Source organism: Mus caroli, unplaced genomic scaffold (assembly GCF_978045245.1).
Source record: "Mus caroli unplaced genomic scaffold, Mus_caroli_1 scaffold_19, whole genome shotgun sequence".
Taxonomy (NCBI): Eukaryota; Metazoa; Chordata; class Mammalia; order Rodentia; family Muridae; genus Mus; species Mus caroli.
This window is the reverse complement of record NW_028227274.1, coordinates 51245170-51269714: the sequence shown is the minus strand read 5'-3', so window position 1 is coordinate 51269714 and position 24545 is coordinate 51245170. Positions and strand designations below refer to the sequence as shown.

General features: G+C 43.3%; 1 protein-coding gene across 3 annotated transcripts in view; it reads right to left on the bottom strand.

Moving 5' to 3' along the window:
• The window catches only part of Snx24 (sorting nexin 24), a 142501-nt gene that overhangs the window by 62937 nt on the left and 55019 nt on the right, over nucleotides 1-24545 (bottom strand). For all 3 annotated transcript variants that reach the window (XM_085833583.1, XM_021150588.2, XM_029472099.2), the window contains exon 2: nucleotides 1111-1194. In XM_085833583.1, the coding sequence (XP_085689709.1) occupies nucleotides 1111-1194 (84 nt within the window). The remainder of the gene's footprint in view (nucleotides 1-1110; nucleotides 1195-24545) is intronic.

Sequence of the window (24545 nt, the reverse complement as noted above, 5' to 3'; positions counted from 1 at the left end):
AAACAAAACAGGGAAACAGGCTTGCTCATCTTTCAGTAATATCCTGTTAAGGTTTAGATTTAATTCTCTATTCTCTGGTTAAAATGGAAAAACTTATAAAAACATGCCTAAAAGCCTTTGAATCCATATTTAGCACATTATATTTTAATGCAGCGATGTGTCCCAGAAAACTTATGTAGGCATTAAAAAGCATAAAATTAACACTCTCCTAACTTAATATATTTCTAGCTTCCTGCCCAACTATCTAATTAGAACTGCATTCTGTGCATGAATGTACTTCATATATGTTCATACATGTGTATATACATGCATATAAACATATATGATGCACTCCAGACACAGATATGTAAAAGAGGCAAGATGAGCCTGAGCTGACTCATCATCTGTGACTTTCTTCCAAGATTTCTCATAGAATAGTATTTAATACTATTATGAAATTTTTAGGATGCAAATAATTCATAGCCCATAAAGAATTAAGGCTGGGCTGGAGGTTTTTTTTTTTTTTAATTATTCATTTTCAATTCATTAGTGACCATTTCTCCCTGAAAGTCAGTCGCTTCTCCTGCATTTCTGTTTCTTTAATCTGTGACTTTGAAATGCACCCCAGAGCTAAGGCATCAATCATTCTGTTACAGTCACTCTTCAAACACAGAAGACAGCTGTGGGCTGGGACCCTCTTTTCCATGTACTCCATATGAACACACATGTATACATACACAACCTTGTCTAGGTACACAACATTTAAATTGAATTTAATAAATCTCTTCCTGTATAATGATTTCTTGTGTTTCTTTTCTTTTTGTAAAAAACATTATAATGCATTTCTTGGACAGAAGAGGGTGTCTTATCACTGTAAACCTTTGAGAGTTGATACAATAGACTGCAAACACCATACTGCCTCAGATTTGAATATGTATGCAATGGTAACAGGAAATTCACTTATTAAAAAAAAAACACAAACATACTGACTGAACAATCTGTTTTTAAAAAAATGAATGCCATTATAAAGAAACTATGTGCACAGTAGACAGTAATGCTCTGAGGGTTATAGAACAGTCTTAGCACTATACCACAGGCCACACAGAGAAAAAGCATGAAACCAAAGGTTACCTTTTTGTGCAAGGCATGGAATTCGCTGTACCGTTTCTCAACAAAATGTTTTCTTCCGTTCATTAGCACTTCTATTTTAAACACCTAAGGAAAAAATTAAAGAGATTAATTCTGCTAGTTCAAACCCCTCCATTGTCGATGTGGTAAGTTTGTGACTGTGATATATTTAATCCCTTTAATTACAGAAGCCGATTCTCCCCAAACCCAGAAGGCTCAGGAGACCCCGACCCAACAGCACTGATTAATGAGCCCTCGAACCAAATGCTCACCCACTGACTGCGGCATTCTCTAAGACTGTGTCTACAGACTGGGAAACTTCCATGCTCTCAAATGCTAATTCTTTTTTCATTTTTAATTCAGAGAATATCCTTCCCATGAAATGACTTCATCAAATGACTATGATGGTACAGCTCTGAGGACTCAGCCACAAAGTCTCCTGGCTGGGTAGTTTGAGGAAGGCGCTGTGCCATCTGAGACAATCATGCAAACAACAGTGCATTTTAGGTTAATTTCTTCCTAACCTGCATATTCATCTCCAGTCTCAGCTGGGCTTATCCTGCTGTTTGCAAAACGGGGCAAATGCAGGGAGGGCTCATTTTCCCTGCATGATGTGAGTGACAGCGAGTGCTCCCACTTGCAGAAGGTTGAAAGGCCAGATGCAGAGGTGCTCTGGGCTCACTAATTAGTAGGCACTAACATGACATTTTCTTGATTCTTGGGTCAGTGGGTCAGGACTGGGAACAGGGATGAGGAGTATTGTGAGCTGCTCCTGAGAACACAAGGCTCAGGTCCCGAGTGTGGAGAGCCTGGCAGGGAAGGAAATAAAGAGCCCATGCTATTCCAGAACCTCTGTCCCACCCTTGTTTTGCTAAGTGAGAGTCTGAAATACCAAGATGAGAGAATATATTGCCAAGCTTAAGTTCCGGTTTTAGCCAACCCTTTGAAAAAAATAAAAATAAAGGACAGACCAGCGTGAAAAAAACAAAAACAACCCATACTTTAATCCAAAATATATGTCCTCATATTTAACATAGGACATAAAAGTTTCTATGCTTTTACTATGAAAATAGAGCCCGAGTGCTGTATTTCTGCTTTATACGTAAACATAACTATTTCAAGTCAGATGCATTATCAAGCATAAATATTCTTATATTTATATGCATTATATTCTGATAATGCAAGAGTCAGCTAAAGAAATCCATTTTCTAAAAATTTACCAGAAAAATTTTACCAATGTAATCAATATTTCATATTAACAATTCATTTCTTCAAGAATCCTTCCTCAATACTTCTCTTTAGTGATTTGAGGAAAATGTTTTCTTCTAAAATACATATATGCTTCAGAGTCTCAGCTATACATCCATTGCTTATTAGAAAAGTATTTTGTTTCCTAATTCACCAAAGAAAATGATCCTTCTTCCAAGAACTTGTCAGAAAGAGAACTAGAAAACCTGTCCCAGAAACAGATGCGAGAGTCAGGCAGCTTCAGTTTGGGCCCCTTCTTAGTGCCAGGTCCCTGGTTTGATCAAAGCAGTGTGGCAACAATGAAAGTAGCTTCCATCTGCTGAGCCAATAACACTGCTCCAGGTCTGGATCCTGGGGCTGTCACAACCGCTTCAATCGGTAAGTCTGCTGAAGGATCCATAGGACAGAGCCTTGGTAAGGCTCAACCTTGCTAGGCCACCCTCAGACTGACCCTCTTGAAGGTCATGGGGACGTCACGGGCAGCTAGGAGAAGACTGGCTTCCAGGTAGTTAGTTAGGATGAGGGTCTTAAAGCCCACGTGCACAGTGACACACCTATTCCAACAGGGCCACAGCTTCTAATTGTGCCACTTCCTGGGCCAAGCATATTCAAACCATCATAGACACATAGTGCTCTGGCTGATTCATGAAATGAATGCCACCCCTTCTGCCCAGTATGGTTCTGTCTTCTTGTTCTACAGTTACTCTTCACAAATACTAAGTCCACCATGGAGGCAGAGAGGTAGAGGGGACACCAATACGAGAGACGTGTATAAGAGGTGTTAACTCTATTACATTGCCATTGAAAATACACAACATACCCAGCACTGCTAAGACTTTTTTCCTTCTGGGTTCCGAGCAAACATTTTGGAAAGGAAGTTGGTTAGTGAAGATGGAGCCAATTCAGGACACTTTTCTTATTATTTCCGTTACATAGAAAACCCTTTTCTCATTTTGTGGTCCTGGTAACGTTCCAGTTTAGAAACGACTCTAGGCTAGCAGTGACATCTCAAGATTCAAGGAACAGTGTGTGGAAGGCACCCAGCATAGTCCCTGGCATTCAGCTGTTAATTTATTTAACGTAAGCACCAAGGAATACAGTGTGCCTGGGAGTTGTCCGAGGCTCTGGGGTTCAGTAATGAAAAGACAAGAGCCTGAGAAATGACTGAGCACAAGTGACATGGTGTCCAGCTAGACATACTCCGGCAAGTCAGGCATGGAGCTTGACAAGAGTGTTAAACAGTGTGCAGCGAAGGTCTCCCTGAGGACAGAGGCAGAGAAAATTGCACAGGAGTTAATATTTTTAAGAAACATAAAAATATGCAACCAGCAAGCCAGATAAAAGTTTGATAACCAACTGAAAAGCAGCAGAAAACACAACTTAAAAGGAGAAAAAAAAAAAGCAAACAAACAATGACAGACACTGATTCAGAAAGGACACAGGACTAGGGGACAAAAACTTTCATTGGTACTATTGTTATAAGGGAATTTCGTACTTTCAAGATCCTGGGACGAAAAGCTAAGGGTTAAGTGGGGAAGCCATAAAAGAAAACCTAAACCATGGGAATTGGGCTTGTGGACAAAATCATGAACATCCCCAATGAAAATTACACTGGATATGATGAATAACAGACTAGTCATGGAGGAAGAAAAGGTTAGTGTTGAAACTCTAGCAATTAGAAACTGTCCAGCATGAAACAAACAAGAGAGGGCATAAAAGTTATCTTTTATTTCTCTGATGTAATTGTTGTCTCTGAGGCTTACTGCCTCAGTCTGCTAACCTAGGTCTGTCTAGTCCTGGAGGCTTCTAGCATCTGTACAATCTAATCTAGGCCCAATATTCAGCCTCTGAGACTTGTTGCTAAATAAATTCACCCCATGCTAGTTCATCCTGAGCTCTGGCTGACTGATTCAACTCAGCTGTTCTGGCTCAAAACACTTCTCCAAGCTGACTAATTCAATTTGGCTTCTCTTGGCTTCTGACTGAATGGTTCTGCTTGGCCTCAAACTAGCTTTAACAATAAATTTTAATCTTCTGGCTTCTTCTCATTCTCTGGCTCATTCTGTCTTTACTGGTGTCTAGCTTATTCTCTCTTCAACCTGTCTCTATAAAATTCCCTGGTAAAACTGCCTCTCTTCCTTTCTCTCTTCTTCTGTACTGCTTTCTTCTAATCTCTTCTCATAAGAGTTGGGCATATCCTATCTGTCAAATCTTTCTCTGATTCATCACTTTGTCTGCTACTCAATTAGGCATCACTTTCAAACATGGTGCTTCCTTCTACAAACAAACTTTACCTTTGGAACTAAAGGTATATACTAAGGGCATGTCTGTATCAGCTTGATACACCTGGGAAGAGGGCCCCTCAGTTGAAGAACAGCCTCCCTCAAACGGCCTTTGAGCATGTCTATGGAGGCATTTTCTAAACTGCTGACTAATAACAAGGGGACAGTGTCACCTCTAGGTGCCTGGGATGTATAAGAAAGGAGCCCGAAGCAAGCTGGTGAGCAGCATTTCTCCACGGTCTTGGTCTTGAAGTCTTGCCTTGGCTTCCCTCAATGACAGACTATAACCTGGAAGTCACACAAACAGTTCCCTCAAGTGCTTTTAGACACGGTGTTTATTCGAGGCAGAAGATAGGCATGCCAGGACAGGGCACATTTGGGGGAAAAAAAAAGTAGAAACAAAGATCAGGATGACTAAATGTTTTCTCCACCACATGGAGTGCCAGAGTCTACAGAAAAGCTGAAGATGCCACCATCAAGTCCCGTGTCAGTGTTGATAGTGGGTGATTGTTAGCCAATTCCATCCCTGCCAAATCTGCTAAATATGAGGAGAGGTAAATTTTCAGGCACAGAGGAGCACTTGAGTTTATCATGTATACTTTCACGACTCTTCCGAAGATACAAATTAAAAAAAAAAACAAAAAACACCAAAGAAAAGGTGGAGGGGGCACAAAGTTAGAAGGCTTGACTTAAAATGAGAATTTTGAAGCTTAGAAAGTATTTACATTCAAATAAGAAGTGAGAAGACTTTTAAGTAGCCTTTAGCAAAAACAAAACAAAACAAAACAAACAAACAAACAAACAAAAAAACGGGGCAGGGAAGATTAATACTAATTCAAACATAAGATCCTAGTGACAATCCCAAAGGTTTTGCCATTCTCTGTCAAGAAACGGGGAGTGTGGACTTCAAATTAATGCAAGGTATGATAGCTCATGTTTATAATCTAAGAAAATGGGAGGCTGAGCTAGAATTGAGGGCAGCGTAGGCTACGTCATGAGCTTCAAATTAACCTGGGCTACAGAGTGAAACTGTCTTAAAATCCTCTACCCTCTTAAAAAAGCCTATATACAATAGGCAGGCCCAGACAGAAAACAAACTTAATATAACATGATGCGGTAGCAACCTTAGACATAGCTTGCGTTGAGCAGCACTAAGTCAGCAATTATGAAGCGATGCTTTTCATCTTGAGCAGGTTGGCTCAACAGACTGAGGGGCTTGCTGCACAAGCTTGGTGAGGTATTTGATCCCCAGCACCCACGTAGACGTGGAAGGAGTGGGCTGACTCTACAAAGTAGTCCTCCACGCAACACGCATGACCAAGGTCGTGAGTGCAGGTGTGCACACGGGCACAATAAATTAAAATTTAAAATGCTTTATCAAATTAAACTCATACTCATGGTGAAAGCGGAATGTGTTAAGCTCATCTTGCAAAGTGCCTGGTTGCCAGCAGAGACCTGAAAATTGAGACAGCAAGAGATGCAGGAGACATGAGTTCCTGAGAGCTTTGACGGTTGCACTCTTGAACCCTGGGGCCCTGGACATAGCTAATCTCCCTCCTGCACATAGTCTGCTTTCAAATATCATAATAATGATGCCAATTAGGTCAAATGTCTGAAATGTTTCTACAGAGACAGAAGGAAAGATGTTCTTGAGCTTATTGATATTTGTAGGACTGCTGGATTATGGATATGTTCACAACTTCAGGTTTTCAATCTTACAGTCTAATAGTGGTTTTAGCGGCTGCCTGTTGACGGATTATTTGATTATGAAAGTCTTTGTTTTTCTTCTTATGTTCAGCCACATCATTGGTATGACACAAAACCAATCATCAATCAATTCAGCGAGGGGAAAAACACAGTCAAACCCATCAGGTCGTACGCATTATTGTCTACATGGTTTTTCGTTAGCTTCAATATCTTATGACATTGGCTCGGATGCTCAATTCAATACGAATGCTGCCCTGGCTGTACTTGCGTGAGATGTGCTAATAAACTGCATTTGTTAAACAATGCCATCCCAAAGAGAGCTCTTCTATGAGCCTCCCCATTCTCCCTTCCAATCTACTCTGAAGGAATGAAAATAAACACATTTTATCTTCACTACTTATTAACTTGAGCAAATCTGCAAATAGTTATGGTATAGTATCATCACTAATGAAGTAAGATTTACTTGACAATACTCATGTTAAAGAACACATGTGTTGGTCTTTGTGTTAGGAAATGTGTGGCAAGGGGTTATCTGTGGTGGCCCAGAGCCGAGGTGCAACCCTGAGAAATTAGGCCACGCAGCAGATCTGGTGTAAAGGGGTTTATTGGGGGAGGGGAGGAGTAGGACCTGGGGATGGGATAGAAACACACGAGTGGACATGTAGACAGGCAGACAGATGGGAGCAGAGCCATGAGAGCACAGAAAAGGGAGATAGAGAGGAAGGGGGGGGAGGGAGAGAGAGAGAGAGAACACAGAGACCAGAGAGAGAGCTGGAGTGGCAGGTAGGTCCTTTTATTTGCCACACACACTTGGTATACCTGGCGGTGGTAGGTCACAACATAAGCAGCCAGAGAAATTGCCTGCACACTAACAATTGGCAAGATGCTTTGCAATAGAAGGAAAAATTATTGCTGATTATGAAGAGGCAGACAAAGTCCCCAGAAGGAAGCAGAAAACAGTTTCTCAAAATCATAATCCTCCTGCTTCAGCCTTCCAAGTGCTGAGGTGTTCATATGATGTCATACCAGACTTCAATTATTGCCTTCTCATACAACTATGGATTTCCTAGTTATTGACTCATTTTTATTTATTATTCATCTCCACAGATAGTGACTGAGCTATGGCCAGACACTTTACACTGTAACAACAGAAGCAACAGCTAATACATGTCATAACATATTGCTTTGGCTACTATTTCAGTATTTAATTTCTACAGTCATCACCATTGTGATGGTTTGTATATGCTTAGCCCAGGGAGTGGCACTGTTGGGAGGTGTGGCCCTGTGGGTATGGGCTTTAATGCCCTAGTCCTAACTGCCTGGAAGTTAGTATTCTGCTAGTAGCCTTCAGATGAAGATGTAGAACTCTCAGCTCCTCCTGTACCATGCCTGCCTAGATGCTGCCATGTTCCCACCTTGATGATACTGGACTAAACCTCTGAACCTGTAAGCCAGCTCCAATTAAATGTTGTCCTTATAAGAGTTGCCTTGGTCATGGTGACAAAATAAGGTTTATCAACATTTTTTCCAAAAAAAAAAAAAAAAAAAAAAACAAAAAACTGAATCCCAGGACTTAATGAAATGCTAGTATTAAAATATTAATGGATGGATGGCGCACCCCAAATCCATTCTTCAGTTTAAAACTCAACATAAAACTTCCCAGAGCATCAGTGTAAAGAGTTTTAATGCCAGCCTCAGAGAGAAAATTGACTTTGTCCCAATGCACAAACGACAGTACTGATATTATCCCACAGCTGAGATTTGTAATTCAGGACAGTGGTTAAACTGTAGCTCTGTGTCAAACTGCCTGGGACGCAATCGTGGTTTTCACTGCTTTCTTCTCGTCTCTGCTAACACACTATAATTTGAAGCAATTTTAACCCTCCTAGCCTCCAGGGTCCTCATGCACAACCCGGAGCTTACGATGGTGCTGGTCATCTAGGCTGGGTTTGAGGATTACGTGAGATTATCCATATAAATTACTTAACACACGGTCTTGCATTTCGTAACACTTCCCAATAATGTTGCCTACTTACGCTATTAACATAAAATGGCGGTTAAAATTCTTTCTTAGGGAGGTTACTGAAGAGAGAAAAGGGTGAATCCATGTAATAGTGATTCAGCTACTACATCTATTCTACCACCTGAGAAGCTGACCCTAATGTATGCACATTGTGTGTGTGTGTGTGTGTGTGTGTGTGTGTGTACACCTCCATCAAGGCAGTCACACTCCTGGATTTTAGCTGAGGATATAGTACCTGTAATAACCACAGGTTGTCTGTCCTACAATGCCCTGGGAGTCAAATAAAATCTCTGGATCTTCAACGGGTGACACTCAGGCCTGAGGTCAAGAAATGACCTGTTAAAATGTCACGATGATGCCACCAATTCCTTAAACAGCACCTGGTGACAAGGCAGGTTCAGCCTGTGAAATATGAGAGAGGGGCAGGTGAGTGTGGAGTTGGTAGCAGGTGCTGAAGTTTGGATCTTACCTGTCCTACAAAAGCCTGTATGTTAAGGGTTTGGGTTACAGCTTGGTGCTACTGGTGTGTGTGTGTGTGTGTGTGTGTGTGTGTGTGTGTGTACCAAGTGAAACACGATTGAGGCAGGTTACACAGTGTAACATGTTCCACAAGCCAGTATAATAGTAAGACGATAAAAAGATGGTCAGAAGTGTACTGTGGGCTGGAGACATGGCGCAGAAATTTGAGCACTTGTTGCTCTTGTGGAGGACCTGAGTTAGGTTCTCAGAACCCACATGGTGGCTCATAGCTAGTTGTAACTCCAGTTCTGACACCCTCTCTGCACTTCATGAACACTGCTGGTCTGTGTGCAAAACACCCATGCACACAAGGTAAAAATAAACCTGAAATGTGTGCTCTTCAGGAGAATTTAAAGTTATGTAAAGCACTGAAAGGCCTGTTGAAACAAGGCCTTTTGTTCAAAAGCAGCCATCAGCCTTCATCTCACTCGGAAGAAAGCTACAGGATGGCTGGAATGAAGAGCAGCCCAGAACCGGCACACCTGGCATTGGCATCTGTCGTTCCTGCTGCACCTCTGAGCTTGCCTTGTCTCCTCCCAGTAACACATCTAATGTCTTAGGGCTAGCAGTGGAATAGACTAGACAAGATGCATAAAGCGCTGGTACCCAGACAGGCGCACGCCTGACTCTCAATTCATTCTAGAATCCCTTGGAATACAAAGTCTAGGTGGAGTCAACAGTGGTTCACGGGCTTTCATTTCTCTGCACATCCTAAAGCTGAACTCTATTTCTGAAAGGCAACCGTCTCACTAAAACCACTCCAATTCCAAAGATCAAAACTTGAAAGGACTGGATGTAGGTAATGGACAAGAGTTATAAAAGAGGAGACAAGACTAATTCTATGTTTAGTTCTTACTCTCATGACTTTCTCCATTTTCAGTGGTAGATAAGCACATGAAGATACATTCCACAGTCAAGCTGTGAAATCCACTGTGAGGCTCCAGGGTTTCAGAATGGCTATTCTAACAGTGCAGAATCTTTTCAAGATGTATATTTATATAGGCTTTGGGTCTGATTAATATTGCTGTGTGGTGTTCTTTCTTTGTCCCTTTTAATAATAAAGTTTACTTTTAAATAAGCTTTAATCTCTCTTAAGTTACACGTGTGCACCTTACAGGTATGTGTGGACAGATAATTCTACCTCTAGCTGTGGAAAGCATAAGCATATGTGGTTGAGGATTTCCGTTTTGTTCACAGCCCCTTTCTATGGGCACTGGGCAGTGGGTGCCAAGCTCTCCTGTGTTCTCTCTGGGCTGAACTTACTGGCTTTCCTGCATCCTGGGAAGGGAAGGCTGCTTGCAAACAGTGCAAAACGACTCTCCCAGTCTCAGGTGCTCGGTTCTGAAAGGTGGGCACAAAGCAGGTCTTGAGCAAGCTCTGTGCCCACCAACATGGACGCCACATCTTAAAAAGCATGCATTGATGGCTTTAAGATGTCCTCTCCTAAGAAGACCAGACGCTCTTGATGATGGTAGAATGACTAGCTTCCTTCAAAACTCACAGATGCTATCTTAGGAGAAAATAGTTTTCAAGTCACTCCACTTAGTAACTATCTCCAAATACTTTTTGAGAACCTACCATGTGCTGGACCCCAGCCAAAGGATTTGCAGACTATTGTTAAAGTGGCAAAGCTAGGTATGGTGGCGTGTGTCTGTAACACTAACACCCACCCAGAATGGTTAAGGCAGGACCGTGTGGTTATTTAAACAAGAATGGCTCCCATAGGTTCACACATTTGTAAGCTTGGTTCCCCACTGGTAGAACTGTTTAAGAAGAACTAAGAGGTAGGGCCTTTTAGGAGGAGGTGTGTCATCTTTGAGGCTTCTTTTGTTCTCTCCTGCTCCCTACCTTCCTATCATGCCTTCTGGGTGCTTGTGGATCGGATGTAAGCTCTCAGCTACTGCTCCTGCACCATGCCTGCCTGCTTGCCTGCCTGCTGCCAAACCCCCTGACATGATGGCAATGCTAACGCTTTGAAACTGTAAGCAAGCCTCAAAGCCAGTGCTTCCTTTTGTAAGTTACCTTGGTCACAGTGTCTCCTCCCAGCAACAGCACACTAAGACAGACAGAAAGCTTAAAGCCAGTTTGAGCCTCTCCCAAAATAATAAATAAGTACAATTTTAAAGAAGGACAGTGGGCGGAGGGGGGACATCATGTGTTAGTACAGGAGACAGGAAAAAGACACTGGGGTTACTAGGGGGTCCGTGGCAATTTCCAGGAGAATAGTGTGAGTGGGCAACACTGAAGATACAAGCGCAGAAGATGAAGTCGCATCGTGGAATGCACAGAAACAATCCACCGGTTTGTGTTGGGTTTAAATGAACCCACTAAAAGCAAACAAAACCCTGCACTGACTGTCCCAGAATTTAAGTACTAAATTTATTTATTAAAAAAATAGTTAAACTTCTGCATTAAACCAATTATTACTTTTTCGAGATCTACACGGCCAGCACCGGTGGCAAAGGGCCTGGGAGAGGAGCCGGGGTTTCTGAGGAGCTGAGGCTGAGCATGAATCACTGTCATGCCTCCTGTGGGATCAGCATTTCTAAACCCACGCACCAGGAGCTGCTAAAGAAAGAGAGGGAAAGGCCATCCCATGCGCTTCTCGTATTGATCCCCCTTGCACCAAACAAAGAGATTCTCCCCGTTACATGATATATCATAATCACTTCATTTGTCTGACTGCTTTAAAAAAAGAACAATGGACGCGGGAAAAGGTGTTGACTTGCAGAAATATAATCATGTTGAGGGCCCTTTGGCTCCTTGTACGGAGCTGCTTACTCTTAGTAACACGCTGTACGGGGTCTCCAGAGACGCTGAACATGCAAAGCTCTGATCCACACATTCCCAGGAGCCCACAGAAAATCTAAAGCAGAGAACCATGGAGAACTCAGACACTGAGCAAGTGCTGCAGGCGGGCCCTGCTCTGCAAGCCTCGACCCATAGTTCAGTCCCTATCCTACCTGCCCATACAGAGACAAGACAGTCTCAGGACTCCTAGCAAGCGTTTCCTCATGAACCAGTGCATACAGGTTTAAGGAAACATTTGGACGCAGTCCTTTATTTTTAGACAAAAATGGCTCACATAATAAGGAACTACTGCCTCCAGCCATGACTTGTTCTCTATATGAGTATCCAGTGTTGTGCTCCCCAGGATAGCTTTGCTCAGACTTAAATCACAGTGTCATCCCAAGAGGAACAACAACAACAAAAAGCATTTCCCACGAAGTAAGCTGCCTGGTTCTCAGAGACAGTCCATCCAATTTAAATATGGTGGGTGGTAGGAAATAAAAGTTTTATCTGTACTATTATGTGGCTTTCAGGAGACAAACCACAAGAGTACACTACTTGGAATCAATACACATGAAAAATTTAACAGGGGGCTGCAAGAATGGTAAAGTTTGCCTCGTAAGCACCGGGACACAAGTTCAATCCCTGGCACCCACATAAAACTGATGCCAAGGCTTATAAACCCAGTGCTTGGGAGGTGAAAACTGGAGGGTTCCCTGGGACTCACTGACCAGCCAGCCTGGCCTGATTGATGAGTTCAAGGCCATTATGAGAGTCTGTCCCAATGAAGATAGATGGTAGTCCTGGGCGTGACACCTGAGGTCACCCTCTGGTCTCCCCACATATATGCACACATGTGTATGTGCACTCCCACACAATAATAGAACACAAAGCACAAAGTGGTGATTATTTCTATAATATACAGTCATATACTGTGATGGTTTGTATATGCTCGGCCCAGGGAGTGGCACTATTAAGAGGTATGGGCCTGTTGGAATAGGAGTGTCACTGTGGACCTGGGCTTTAAGACCCTTATCCTAGCTACCTAGAAGTCAGTATTCTGCTAGCAGCCTTCAGATGAAGATGTAGAACTCTCAGCTCTGCCTGCACCATGCCTGCCTCACCTTGATGCTGCCATGCTCTCACCTTGATGATAATGGACCAGACCTCTGAACCTGTAAGCCAGACCCAAACATATGTTGTCTTTTATAAGACTTGCCTTGGTCATGGTGTCTGTTCACAGCAAGAAAACCCTAAAACATATACTGATGTATATTGTTTACTGTATATAGCACCAGGCTAAAACTGAAATATAATATCTCGTTTTTATATTTATAAGAAAGTTGTGCCGGCTAGGCTTGTGTCAACTTGACACACAACCTAGAATTATCTGAAAGAAGAAAACCTTAATGGAAAACATGCCTCTATAAGATCCAGCTGCAGGACATTTACTTAGTGATTGATGGTGAAAGGCTCAGGCCCAGGCCATTGTGGGTGGTGCCATCCCTGGGCTGTGGTTCTGGGTTCTATAAGAAAGCAGGTTGAGCAAGCCATGATAAGCAAACCATTAAGTAAACTCCTCCTCCTCCTCCTCCTCCTCCACCACCACCACCACCACCGCCGCTGCTGCCACCCACTCCAATCTCTGCATCAGCTCCTGCCTCCAGGATCCTGCCCATTTCAGTTCCTGTCCTGACTCCCTTCAGTGATGAACAGTGCTATGGAAGTGTAAGCTGAATAAACCCTTTTCTCCCCAACTTGCTTTTTGGTCACAGTGTTTCGTTACATCAACAGAAGCCCTAACTAAGACACTGTTTTTAAAAAAGTACATTTCAATGACAAAACAACAAACAGTGCAATGTTTTAAGGAAGGATTAGTAACAGCATATTCAACATGAAATTATACTGTTAATTCTGTTAAAATAAAAAACAAAACAACCTGAGCAGGTGAGAACATGCTGTAATCCCAGCAGTCAGGAGATTCAGAGACTGCAGGTTCTAAGCTGGCCTGGGCTTCCCTGCAGGCTTCACCCAACCAGAACAAGATGAAAGCAGGCTCCTGGAAGAGCGACTCTTAAGTCAGTAATAGTGTGTGCGTGATGGAACCTGCGCACAGGCTCAGTCACACATCCTTTGTAAGAAAGAACTGGGGGTTGAGGGGTAGAGAATGTTTTTTAAAAACTGTGAGGTTTTATCCTTTCTATGTTTTCCTTTTTTTCTCCTCCTTTTCAAGTTTTTCTTGTGTTTTCTACAGAGTGCATAACACACAGAACATACCTTTTTTGACTGAAAATGTTTAGTTTGGAAAAAAAAAATTTAAAGCCTACATAAATCATGAATGCCAAACACTACCTCCCTCTTTAACGCTTCTTAGGCTTCCTAGCTCTCCGCTTTCTGTCATCTGAAACACAAGATGGGGGACCAGTTACTGTTTTAACACCTTAATATTTTTCTTAAGTGTAACATCTCTCCATCGCTTTGTCAGATAGGTGTGTTCCAAGACTGCTTTAAGGTGAAGCCTGCACTCATGTGCACATATTCTGTACCACAGTTTACACAGTGCACAGACAATCAAATACCCATTCCACCATAACCAGGAACGCTTGCTTACCTGGAGGTCCCCCACCCTCACTCACCCCTTTCAGTAACAGCCTCTTCCAACTTGGTCTTGGTCGGCCTCTCTTTTGCCCAGGAGCAGATGTAGTTCTCCAGGCAGGTCACCTTTATCCTGGGCTCTCCCTGCCCTGCTCAACTCCCCCAGCCTGTGGGATTTCTGCTGGGAAACCACTTCAGTCTATCAAACTAAAGACCCAGGTTTATCTCAGCTTGACAGTGGTTTTCAGAAAGCCTCAACCGCACACACATTCTGTTCCGATCTTATCCCATTGCTTCTTTTTCTCACTTCTCTCTTCTTAACTTAAAAGGAAATGCTATAAGGCTAGTTCAAGATTACATGCTACCTGGCTTCTCTGGTTCTGGACATTTCACAACATCTTACCTTAGAGGGATACATAAAAGAAGTCAGGGGCAAAGGCTGTAAGCAAACGCTGGCCTTCCACTTCAGGCTAACAAGTCACAATTAAAAAAGATTCAGCTGCTTTGGAAGGCAGTTCTTCTGAAGTTCCCATAACCCTGCACCTGCAAAGGGCTCCCTGGACGCCACACAGGTGACCAGCAGAGCCAGGATCTGAGCTGGGAGGAAAGCCAGTATGTGAAAGGCTATTTGACCTTGACCCTCTGACAGGTGACGATTCGGCAGTGATTTTGTTTGATTCAGTTACGATTATGACATCACTTTCCTAATACCTAAACAACCCGGAAGAGTTAATGTACTGTTACATCTCTCTGACAGGCTCCTGAAATACAAGGAAACTAAAGTGATTCATTTTCCTGCTCATGAAAAACACTATATCCAACCCCAGAGAAACAAATGTAACAACCTTCCTACCCTGCTCCTGCTCCGGTTTCTCTCTGGTTAAGAGATGACCCCCAAATGAGTTGTGTGCCTTTTTTGTTGTTCGTTTCAATTCAAAGATATTTCCACTTCATTAACACAATTCTTTATTTTCTACTGCTTTGTTAGCACGGCAGAGAAATTCCAGGCTTTAAAAGATTCAAATGACTTCTCCCAAAATCAGAGCTGGGCTCTCTCTCCCCCTCAGCCTGCCGATTTACATGAAATCTCCGAGAGTTTCTCAGCTTCCATAAACCACGGGTGCCGCTGCCCATCAGGACCACGTCTGCCTCTCCGCGCAAACAGTCCAAAACAGTTTTCCTGATCTGTTTCAACTTGAAGTGTTGTCAATATATGGATTGTCTTGCTTTCTAATTCAGTGAAAAATCTAGTTTTCCATTAGTCTCTGCCTTTCTAATTTTCGATACAGCCTTACTAAATGTAATTATTAAAGGCAGATTCAAGAAAGCAATTACTGGGCTACTGGTTTGTATCTCTGAAGTCTTAATAAGTGGCAAAAAGTTGTAATTGCACTGAGTATAACATAAATTTTTTCTATAGATCAGACATAGACAGCCTTGAGTTTGGACCTGGAGGCATGCTCTTACCACAGCACACTCTTAACCTCAGTTGGGCTCTGTTCCCAGGCAGTGCTGGGTGACACAAAGTCAGAGACTCCACACCAGGAAGGCCATGCTCTGTTCTGTCTTCAGGACTTGAGCTTTGGTAAACACCTAGTTTTTCTCAAATGCCTTTTCCTTCTCATTTGTACATATGTCAGGAAATTAAATTAGGCATTTAGCATGAACTCCACTGACTCTCAAGCTCTATGAACTATTTATTAAATTTCTAATAAATACAGCACCAACCTCTGAACTAGCCACAGGCCGAGTAATTCTAATCTACAGCTTTAGGAGACTTACAACTTAGTAAACGAAAAAGAAACATAATTAACTATAAAGCAATATACTCTCCCAATAATATAAATCGATTTTTTTTAAAGCCTGGGGATGAATTCTTCCTGTGAGTGGGGCATACTAGTTCCTTTTCTGTTGCTGTGATAAAACACCTAAGCACCTGTGAGGGGCAAATCGCTACTATCAAGACTGGCACACATACCCACAAGTCTGAAACCACACCTCCTCTTTATTCAAATTATCTGAGAACTAGATATGAATCCAGGAGGAGAAAGAGGAGCAGAAGCAGCAGGCAAGCAGCACATTTACCCCTTTAATTCTATGAGGTTAAAAGCCTGCATAGTGGGCTGGGCATTGTGGTGCACAGCTTTAATGCCAGCACTCAGGAAGCAGGAACAGGCAGAGCTCTGTGAGTTTGAGGGCAACGGGATCTACAAAGTGAGTCCAGGCCTGCCAGAGCTCTGTTACACCCAGAAAACCGGTCTTGAAAAACCAAAACCACACCACCACCACCAGAAAGCCTGCAAATTGAGTTCTCAGCAAATCACACCGTGACAGTTTATTGTGCTTAGTAGCGCAAGCCATATTCTAAGAAGGTCACTGCTGAATGAGGCAGAAGCCCGTCAGGATCAGAATTCTTCTGCTCCTTGTGGCATCTTAGGAGCCAGAGAGTCATTTCAGTAGAAGCCTTCTCTTTCACAGAAAATGAGGCTAGCGAGTGAAGTTGTATAGATCTCAATAACAGAACTAAGGCCGGCTGACAAATGTCCTGTACTGTATAGAACTGAGGGGGCGTGGGGAAAAAACAGCAGAATATGCCATGCAAGCAGGTAAGCCTACATCCCAACTCATGCACCAGACAAGGCTGACCAACCAGCTCTGACACACCACAGGCTATAGTGGACAGGTGAAGGAGCCTCTTTGTTTAAAGTGAGCCGGTGAGAGCAGAGGTGCCAGTGAGCCCAGCAATAATGCACATAGCATTTGAGGGCATAAGACTATGACATAGCCCAGCAGTAGGACCTAGCACATGCGATGCCCTATGTGCAATTCCCAGTCCTGCACATCTGTACACTGATGAGAGTGTCTGCAAGGTATGTGTAAGAACAGAGAAAATCCCTTTCACCAACAACATCCAAATCCAAGGTCTCCATGAAACTGCTGGCTGTTCGCTAACCCCTGTTGTACCAGTTACTTATTACATAGCTTTCTTCTGCTCTGTTGCTTGCTTGCTCCCTCACAGAAGGCTGTCTGCCCCTCACACCCCAGCCCGGCCTGCAGCCCAGGAGGGGGTGACTCTAATTTTGAACTCTTCTCTCTAGTCTTATATCGTTGACCCTGAAATGAACAAGAAAAGAACTTCAAAAGCAACAGTGAAGAGCAAAGACTAGACATTGTGGGGTCGTGCAAACAGAAGCAGCCCTGGGAGATTAACTTTGGTGGGGAGGCCTCAGCACAATGGGAACAACACAAAAAAGTAACTGAGCCACGTGGGTGGCCGTGCCAAAGCAACTTTCTCCCACTAGACTGTTGCAAGTAACTTTCTCATTCGCAAGGGAATTTGACCTCTGATGATCTTAATTTCCCCAACCTTCTCCCGTTACAGCTCCTACCCCTAAGAGTGAATGGCGGCTTACTGTTTTGAGAATAAACCATTTTTCTGCCTCGATCCTGTAAGCTCCTGGCCTCAGTGAAAAGCATGCTCTTGAATGAATTACTCAACCATGCACTTTATGGGAAAGAACCAATGAGATACAGTCGCACAGTTTCTGGGCTGGAAAGCCGGCTCTGCCAGTGAATACCGGCTCTGCAAGCACAAGAACCTGAGTTCAATCACTAGAACCACATAGCTATCATGATGCTTGCACACACTTGTGTGGTGGGGTTTGGAAGGAGGAAGATTGAGAGAGGGCTGTTTACCTAGCCTACCTGTCAAGCTCCAGGCCAGTGACAAAGCCTGCCTCAAAAAAAAAAAAAGAAAAAAAAAGGTGGCTATCATCTCTGAGGAGCAACACCCACGAGGTTGTCCTCTGGTCCTCATATGTATATCTTACACACACACACACACACACACACACACACACTCATATGTATATCTTACACACACACACACACACACACACACAACTTTAAAATGCTGTCACACTGGAGTCATTCCTTCAGCATATAGTTAGTAAGTGCTTTTGTTGCCAAGACCTCTACATAGTGAGCAGTTAAGAGACCTGTCCTAGCGTCCAAAGAACACAAGGAAGACGTGTTGATTAACCTACTATATCCATAGGATGGTTGCCATGGGAGATGGGAGGAAAGGCACCTAGTGCCTAGATGGCACCTTAAGGGGAAAACGAGTAATGAAGGACCACCCATATTCACTCCACACTGCAAGCCAGGTACATCCTCCGAGGATTTACGTGCTTAAGTGCCATTTACTTTATTTTAAAAATCTATTTATTTACTTATATATTGAGACAGGGTCTTATTATGTAGCCCAGGCTGATCTTGAACTCACAAGCCTCCAGCATCACCGCCCTTCCCCCCAAATGCTGAAAGTACAAGAGTGTGTCACCATGACTAGCTGGGTTCAGTATTTAAAAGTGTTCAACACTGTTACAGAGACTCTGAACTTATCTTTGAAGTCTAAGAATTTGGGCTCAAATTCCACCTTCTTGTTTATGAGCTACAAGACCTTCAATATTATTTAAGGTCTATAAGCATCAGCCTTTTATCTGTTAAGGAGAAATGGTAACACTTTCTCTGTAAAGATATGAATATATATATATATGTATATACACATATATACATATACACACACGCATACACACATACATACATATTTATATATATATATGTATATACACATATACATAAACATGCATACACACATACATATATATATATATGTGTGTGTGTATATATATATATATATATATATATATATGCAAAAAGTATCATTTGATCAGGAGCTGGAGAGATGCCTCAATGGTTAAGAGAACCCCAGTCTTGCAGAAGAGCAGGTTTTGGTTTCCACTGCCCAGGGTGGGGCTCTTCACAACAATCTGTAACTCCAGCTTCTGGCGCTCTGATCCATCTTCTAGACTCCAAGGTGGACTCCACAGTCATGCATCTCCCTACCTCCACCCACCCACTCAACACATGGCACACACTGACACACATAAATAGAAATAAGGAATCTTAAAAATAAGATACCACTTAGCATGTGTGTATGTATGCGCCCATGCATACATCAGACACACGTGTGGGAGGACAGGACAACTTAGAGGAGACTAAGTTCTCTCCTTTCACCACGTGGATCCCAGGAACTCAGGCTGTCAGGCTTGGCAGCAGGTCTGTTTATCTCCTGAGCCTCTTGCAGGCCCTGAATGATTTTGTTGTTTGTTTATTTGTTTTTTACTATCCATGCATTTAATCACAGAACATACAGACTTATTTTCTCAAAGGAAAAAAAAAGTTTTTTTTTTTCACGCTGTGACTTAAAGATGGACACAGCCAGCTTACCCTGTCCCTATATCTAAAACAATTCCCTGGGGCAGGGTGCCTAGAATACACAACACTCTGAGGCACATGGCTGTGCACAGTTCTAAAGCTCCTTAATCTATTCTGTACTCCAAATGGGGAGACAGTTACTAAAGTGACAGAAACCATCCACAATCTCCATGACGCCAGATACTCTGGGTAATTTTCAGCAACAATGTCACTACAATTCACACTTATAGTTACACATCCACCTTTGTGCTCCTCCCGAGGTCCCACATCAGGTGGCCAGGTTTGTTCTGTCTAGGCGAGACAGTGATAAACAGCCACAGCAACCAGGACAATCCCCAAGCTGCAAGGGGCAGCACTGAGCCAACCCTGTGGTAATTTGCTCTCCCTGCTTCCTACCCTGTGTAGCCTGTCCTGCAGGCCATCAGCCTCGGAGGTCTAAGGCTAGGGCGTATGGTTGTTTCTAATTGTCTCCAAAACAAGAATGAGAACATAGAAAAGAGATGTGAGGGTCTTAAAGAACAGGCACCAGCACCAAGGCACAACCTTAGACCAAATGGAGGTGTCCTGTCAAATAAGAATGGCTTCTTCCTGGCGCTTCCTGGTGAGTCATATGGCTCCATAGAACTGAGCATCTGAGTGGCTCACCAGCTCTGGGAGACAAGATGACACTGGACTCTCTAGGAAAGTTACTCCAGCTTACAGAAGATGGCTAAATTCTTGTGACCACTACACCACTCTCCCTTGCTTGTTCCATGGGGCCAGTATTGTGAAGGTAACTGTCAATATGTTTTGCCATAACATAGTTGACAACCTTAGACATATCTTGGGTATGACCATGACCAGCCAAACGAAATATCCTTGGCTCCTTGAGGTTGATCAAATTCCTGTTGTTCCTGGCCTTTTCCTCCATGCAGTGCATAAGTGCAGTACTATTTCTAGGGACTTTGCCAACATGTCACAACCCTCCTGGTTGACAAAAGTCATGGTAGATGGATCAAAACCAAGATTGCCAGTAGCTTTTCAACCTCATTTCTGACTCTGACATAAGACTTCTTGTTCCACATGTTCATAGGGCTTGCCTACAATAAATCACTGAAGGCAGCTCCTGGCTAGATGCCCCATTGCTAGGAGCCATGAACATGACTGTTTGGTGATACTTGTTAAAGTTGGCCAACATCTTCAGGTTCTCAGCCTCTGGGTTGCTGACAGGTATGCATGTCAGGATCTTCAGAACCTCTGGCTCAAAGCTTATGTCAATCATCCTGTCTGCCTCATCCCAAACCCCTCAGGTATAGCAACACTAGGTAGTGTTCTTCTGTATACCCATCAATCAGACATCTCGGGGTTCATGTGCAACCTAAGCTTTGGATGCCACCAACTGCAGCCACATAGAACAAACCTAGCAGCTTTCCATACTTGATGGTTTCCTCCTCAGTGTGCTGAGATAAGTCGTAGGTAGGAGCTAGAATGATAAGGGCCCTATTCTGACTCTTGCAGTTCTGGAAGTGTGATGATTCAGACTAGTAGCAGAATAAGGGAGACTGCTGTCTTGCTTGCGGCTAGTCTCAGCCATACTGATGGTGTCATGGTTCTGTAGCACACTGGGAACTAACTGGGAACTTACATAGGTATTGGCTTCTTGTAGCTACACTTAGCAATGGCCTCCAGGAGATGCCATGGGACTGGGAATTTTACTACCTTTGGTGGTAACACTATAGTCCTCAAGGAAGATTCACCAGTCCATCTGTCTTTCAGCTTATCTAACTTCTGGGACCAATGGTGGCTGTCCCAGGGCTGCCTGGCTTGCTTCTCATGAAATCTGTGGAGTTCTTCCTCTTCCTGCTCCTTCTCTTCCATGGTTTGCCTCTTCCATCAAGTCTTCACAGAGACATGGCTGCTCTTGATTCTGCTGCTTTATGTCGATGGCCACAATGAATCATGAGTTCTAACAAATGTATCCCGGGCCTGTCATTTGTTTTTGTTTTTCAAGATTTGTTTTTATTATTTTTAATGAGAGAAAGGAGGAGGAGGAGAGAGAGAATGAAAATATGTGTATTTGCATAAGGCATATGGAGAGGTTGTGGGGGCCAGAGGCTAGAGCTACAGGTAGTTGTGAACCCTTAGACACTGGCACTGGAAACTGCTCTCTGGTCCTCTGGAAGAGCAGTAGCTAGCAGCCTGGTGCTTTTTTTTTTTTTTTTTTTTTTTTTTTTTTGCTTTTTTTCTTTTCCTTTTTCTTTTTTGTAATTTTTAATTGGTTTGTTTGTTTGTTTTACAGGCAGTTGTAGTCAAGGGAGATATCTTCAGAAACATCCTCCTCAATGACAAACTTATGGGCACTGTTCAGATGTCACCCAGATAACAACATTGTGCAGTTCCTTGCTTCTCTCCTCCTTCTCTTTCCAACCTTCGCCTCCATTCCTCCTCACCTTCATCTCCACTGATCTCTTGCTCCCTTTATCTCTGAATTCCCCACATCTTCTAGCATCTTCCTAAATCCTTTCCTTCTCTCCTCTCTTTGAGCATCACCTGTCCAGCTTCCACCTCCTGCTGCTGTGTGTGGAGCATCACCTCCGGATGCTGTGGCTTTAGAGCTTAAGCCTCTTGCTCTGCTTTCCAGGAGTGTGGGCTAAGCTTTCTCTTCCTTCTCAGTCTTTTCTTGGCCAGAATTCCAGGAGGAAAGGCTGGAGCTTAGGTTTCTTACCACCATGTCATCCTCTTCATTCTTAAGAGGCTCCATTTAAACTATTTTCCTTGGCCAGGAGATAATCTTGTAATCATTTAAACTTGAGGTCCTAGTCCTGTCTGGGTCCATCACTGTCCCTTACTCTCATTCTTTGTGTCATTGTTCATTCTCTTTCTACAGACTTGGAGGAGGGAGGACAGCAAGAGTGGCTGCCTCCTTCATGGCTCTCCCTTGACTGATGCCTCTTCCCATCTTTAGATGGAGGACATTCCTGGTCCTGGTCTTGATTTGTTCTGCCCAGAGTCTGTGATAGTTTCCCGTGCTCCTTGGAAGGTGATGTATCTGGATTCTTTTTGGTCAGACAATTTCCCTGCTACTGCCCTGTACCCACCCACCCCCACCTCAGTGTAGCCTCAATTCCCCATTTTTTGTGTTCCCAGATCCCCTGACGATCTCCAGTACACGTTCATCTGTTTGTTGTTTGTTTGAGACAGAGTCTCGTGTAACCCACGTTGGCCTCAGATTTATTATGTAGCTGAAGGTGACATTGGATTTCTTACCCTTCTGCCTTTCTCTCCTGAGTTCTGGGATCCCACGCATAAGACACCATACCTGGGTTTATGTGGTGCTTGGGTGTTCCAAGCCTGGCCTTCCTGCATGCTAGGACACACTCTGGCCCCAGTCCCAAAGGCTCTTGTGTACTAGGAATATAACTAGAGTTCTCTTAGAACACGTGTCCTTTGGTGATACCACATTTCTTTTTTTTTTTTTTTTTGGTTTTTCGAGACAGGGTTTCTCTGTGTAGCCTTGGCTGTCCTGGACCTCACTTTGTAGACCAGGCTGGCCTCGAACTCAGAAATCCGCCTGCCTCTGCCTCCCAAGTGCTGGGATTAAAGGCGTGCGCCACCACGCCCGGCTTTTGATACCACATTTCTTTGCAAGCCCTTTCAAATTTAACATTTTGAAATGCAGGACATTCACATGGACAGAAAAGCAACTGTCCCTCACACCCCACTCTCCACTGACCAGGTCCCAATCTTCACTCCCCACCGTCCTCACTGGTCACCCACCCTTCTAATGTGCTTTGTGCATATCTGAACAGTCAGTCTTCGGTCAGCAATGAGTCTGCTCATCCTCTGGCTTTTCCATTGGGCTGCAACCCTGGGCAATTTCCTGTGTTATTGCATGAACACCATTAGAGTAAATGTTTTTTGGGGGAGGAAGGGGGAAGGGTTACAACTTTCTGTGACTGACAAATACTTCTAATCATAATTTGAGCAATGAATGGTAGAGAAGATGCCAGAAATATATTTTCATCCGCCTTAATTTTCCTTTTGCCAAAACCTCATTATTTTTTGGAATGTTTTATATAAATCACATAATCACCGTGCTACAACTTAAAAGAACATTTTTTTTTTCTTAAATTATTTGGAAACATCTGCTCTGTCTTTTACATGAAACAGGATCATCCTTGTGTTGATGCTGGAAAAATGTCCGCTGCTACAGTATCCCATCAGTCACCCCAAGGAGATGTCAGCTGTCACCCGTGTCTGTGGCGGCGATTTCCCTCCTCTGTCTCTGCCCACTCTGGGTGAGCTGTCAAGTTTCTAGTTTCTGACGTGCATTTACATCACTCCATGACATCTGACAGCAGTGAAAGGCCACAGAAAACTGCTTATTGATCAGAGCAAAACTAGTTGACGGAACAGATGAGGATGTATCACAGAGATGCGGCCACATTCGGGTGATGACATTTGCTCCCCGCACACAGAAGCCTAATGGAATACAACTTCATTATATCATGCCACTTGCGCTTACAGCGCCGAGCTGGGCTCCTGACTGTTTTGTCTATGTGGTGATGAGGGCAATCTCCTTGTGCTGGTTTCAATGTCTCAACACCCCGGTTTGTCCATGAGCACTTGCAAACTACCTCTGACTCTGTCCTGACAAATATACTGAGAGACACTGAACTCTCAATCCCACTAAGATCTAATTGCACTGTTCCTTTAAAAAAAGAAGACGACGAAGAAATAGAATTACCATTTAGTGAGCTATAACTGCTCAGGTGAAAACTTTGATACCACCGTGCAAGGAAGTACAAATGTTTCAAGGTCCCTCTCCACCCCACCCCCAACCCCCGCTTTGTAGCACTGTCAGAAAAAATGAACAAACACTGATGAGTTGGGTAGAGTTGGAATCTCCTTATAAATAGAACTTAATTGCTTCTCAAGCACCAAGACACCGAGTCGAGGGCCCTGAGCCTACAAACTGTTCCCTCTGGCTTTAAAGATAATAGCTCCAAATACTT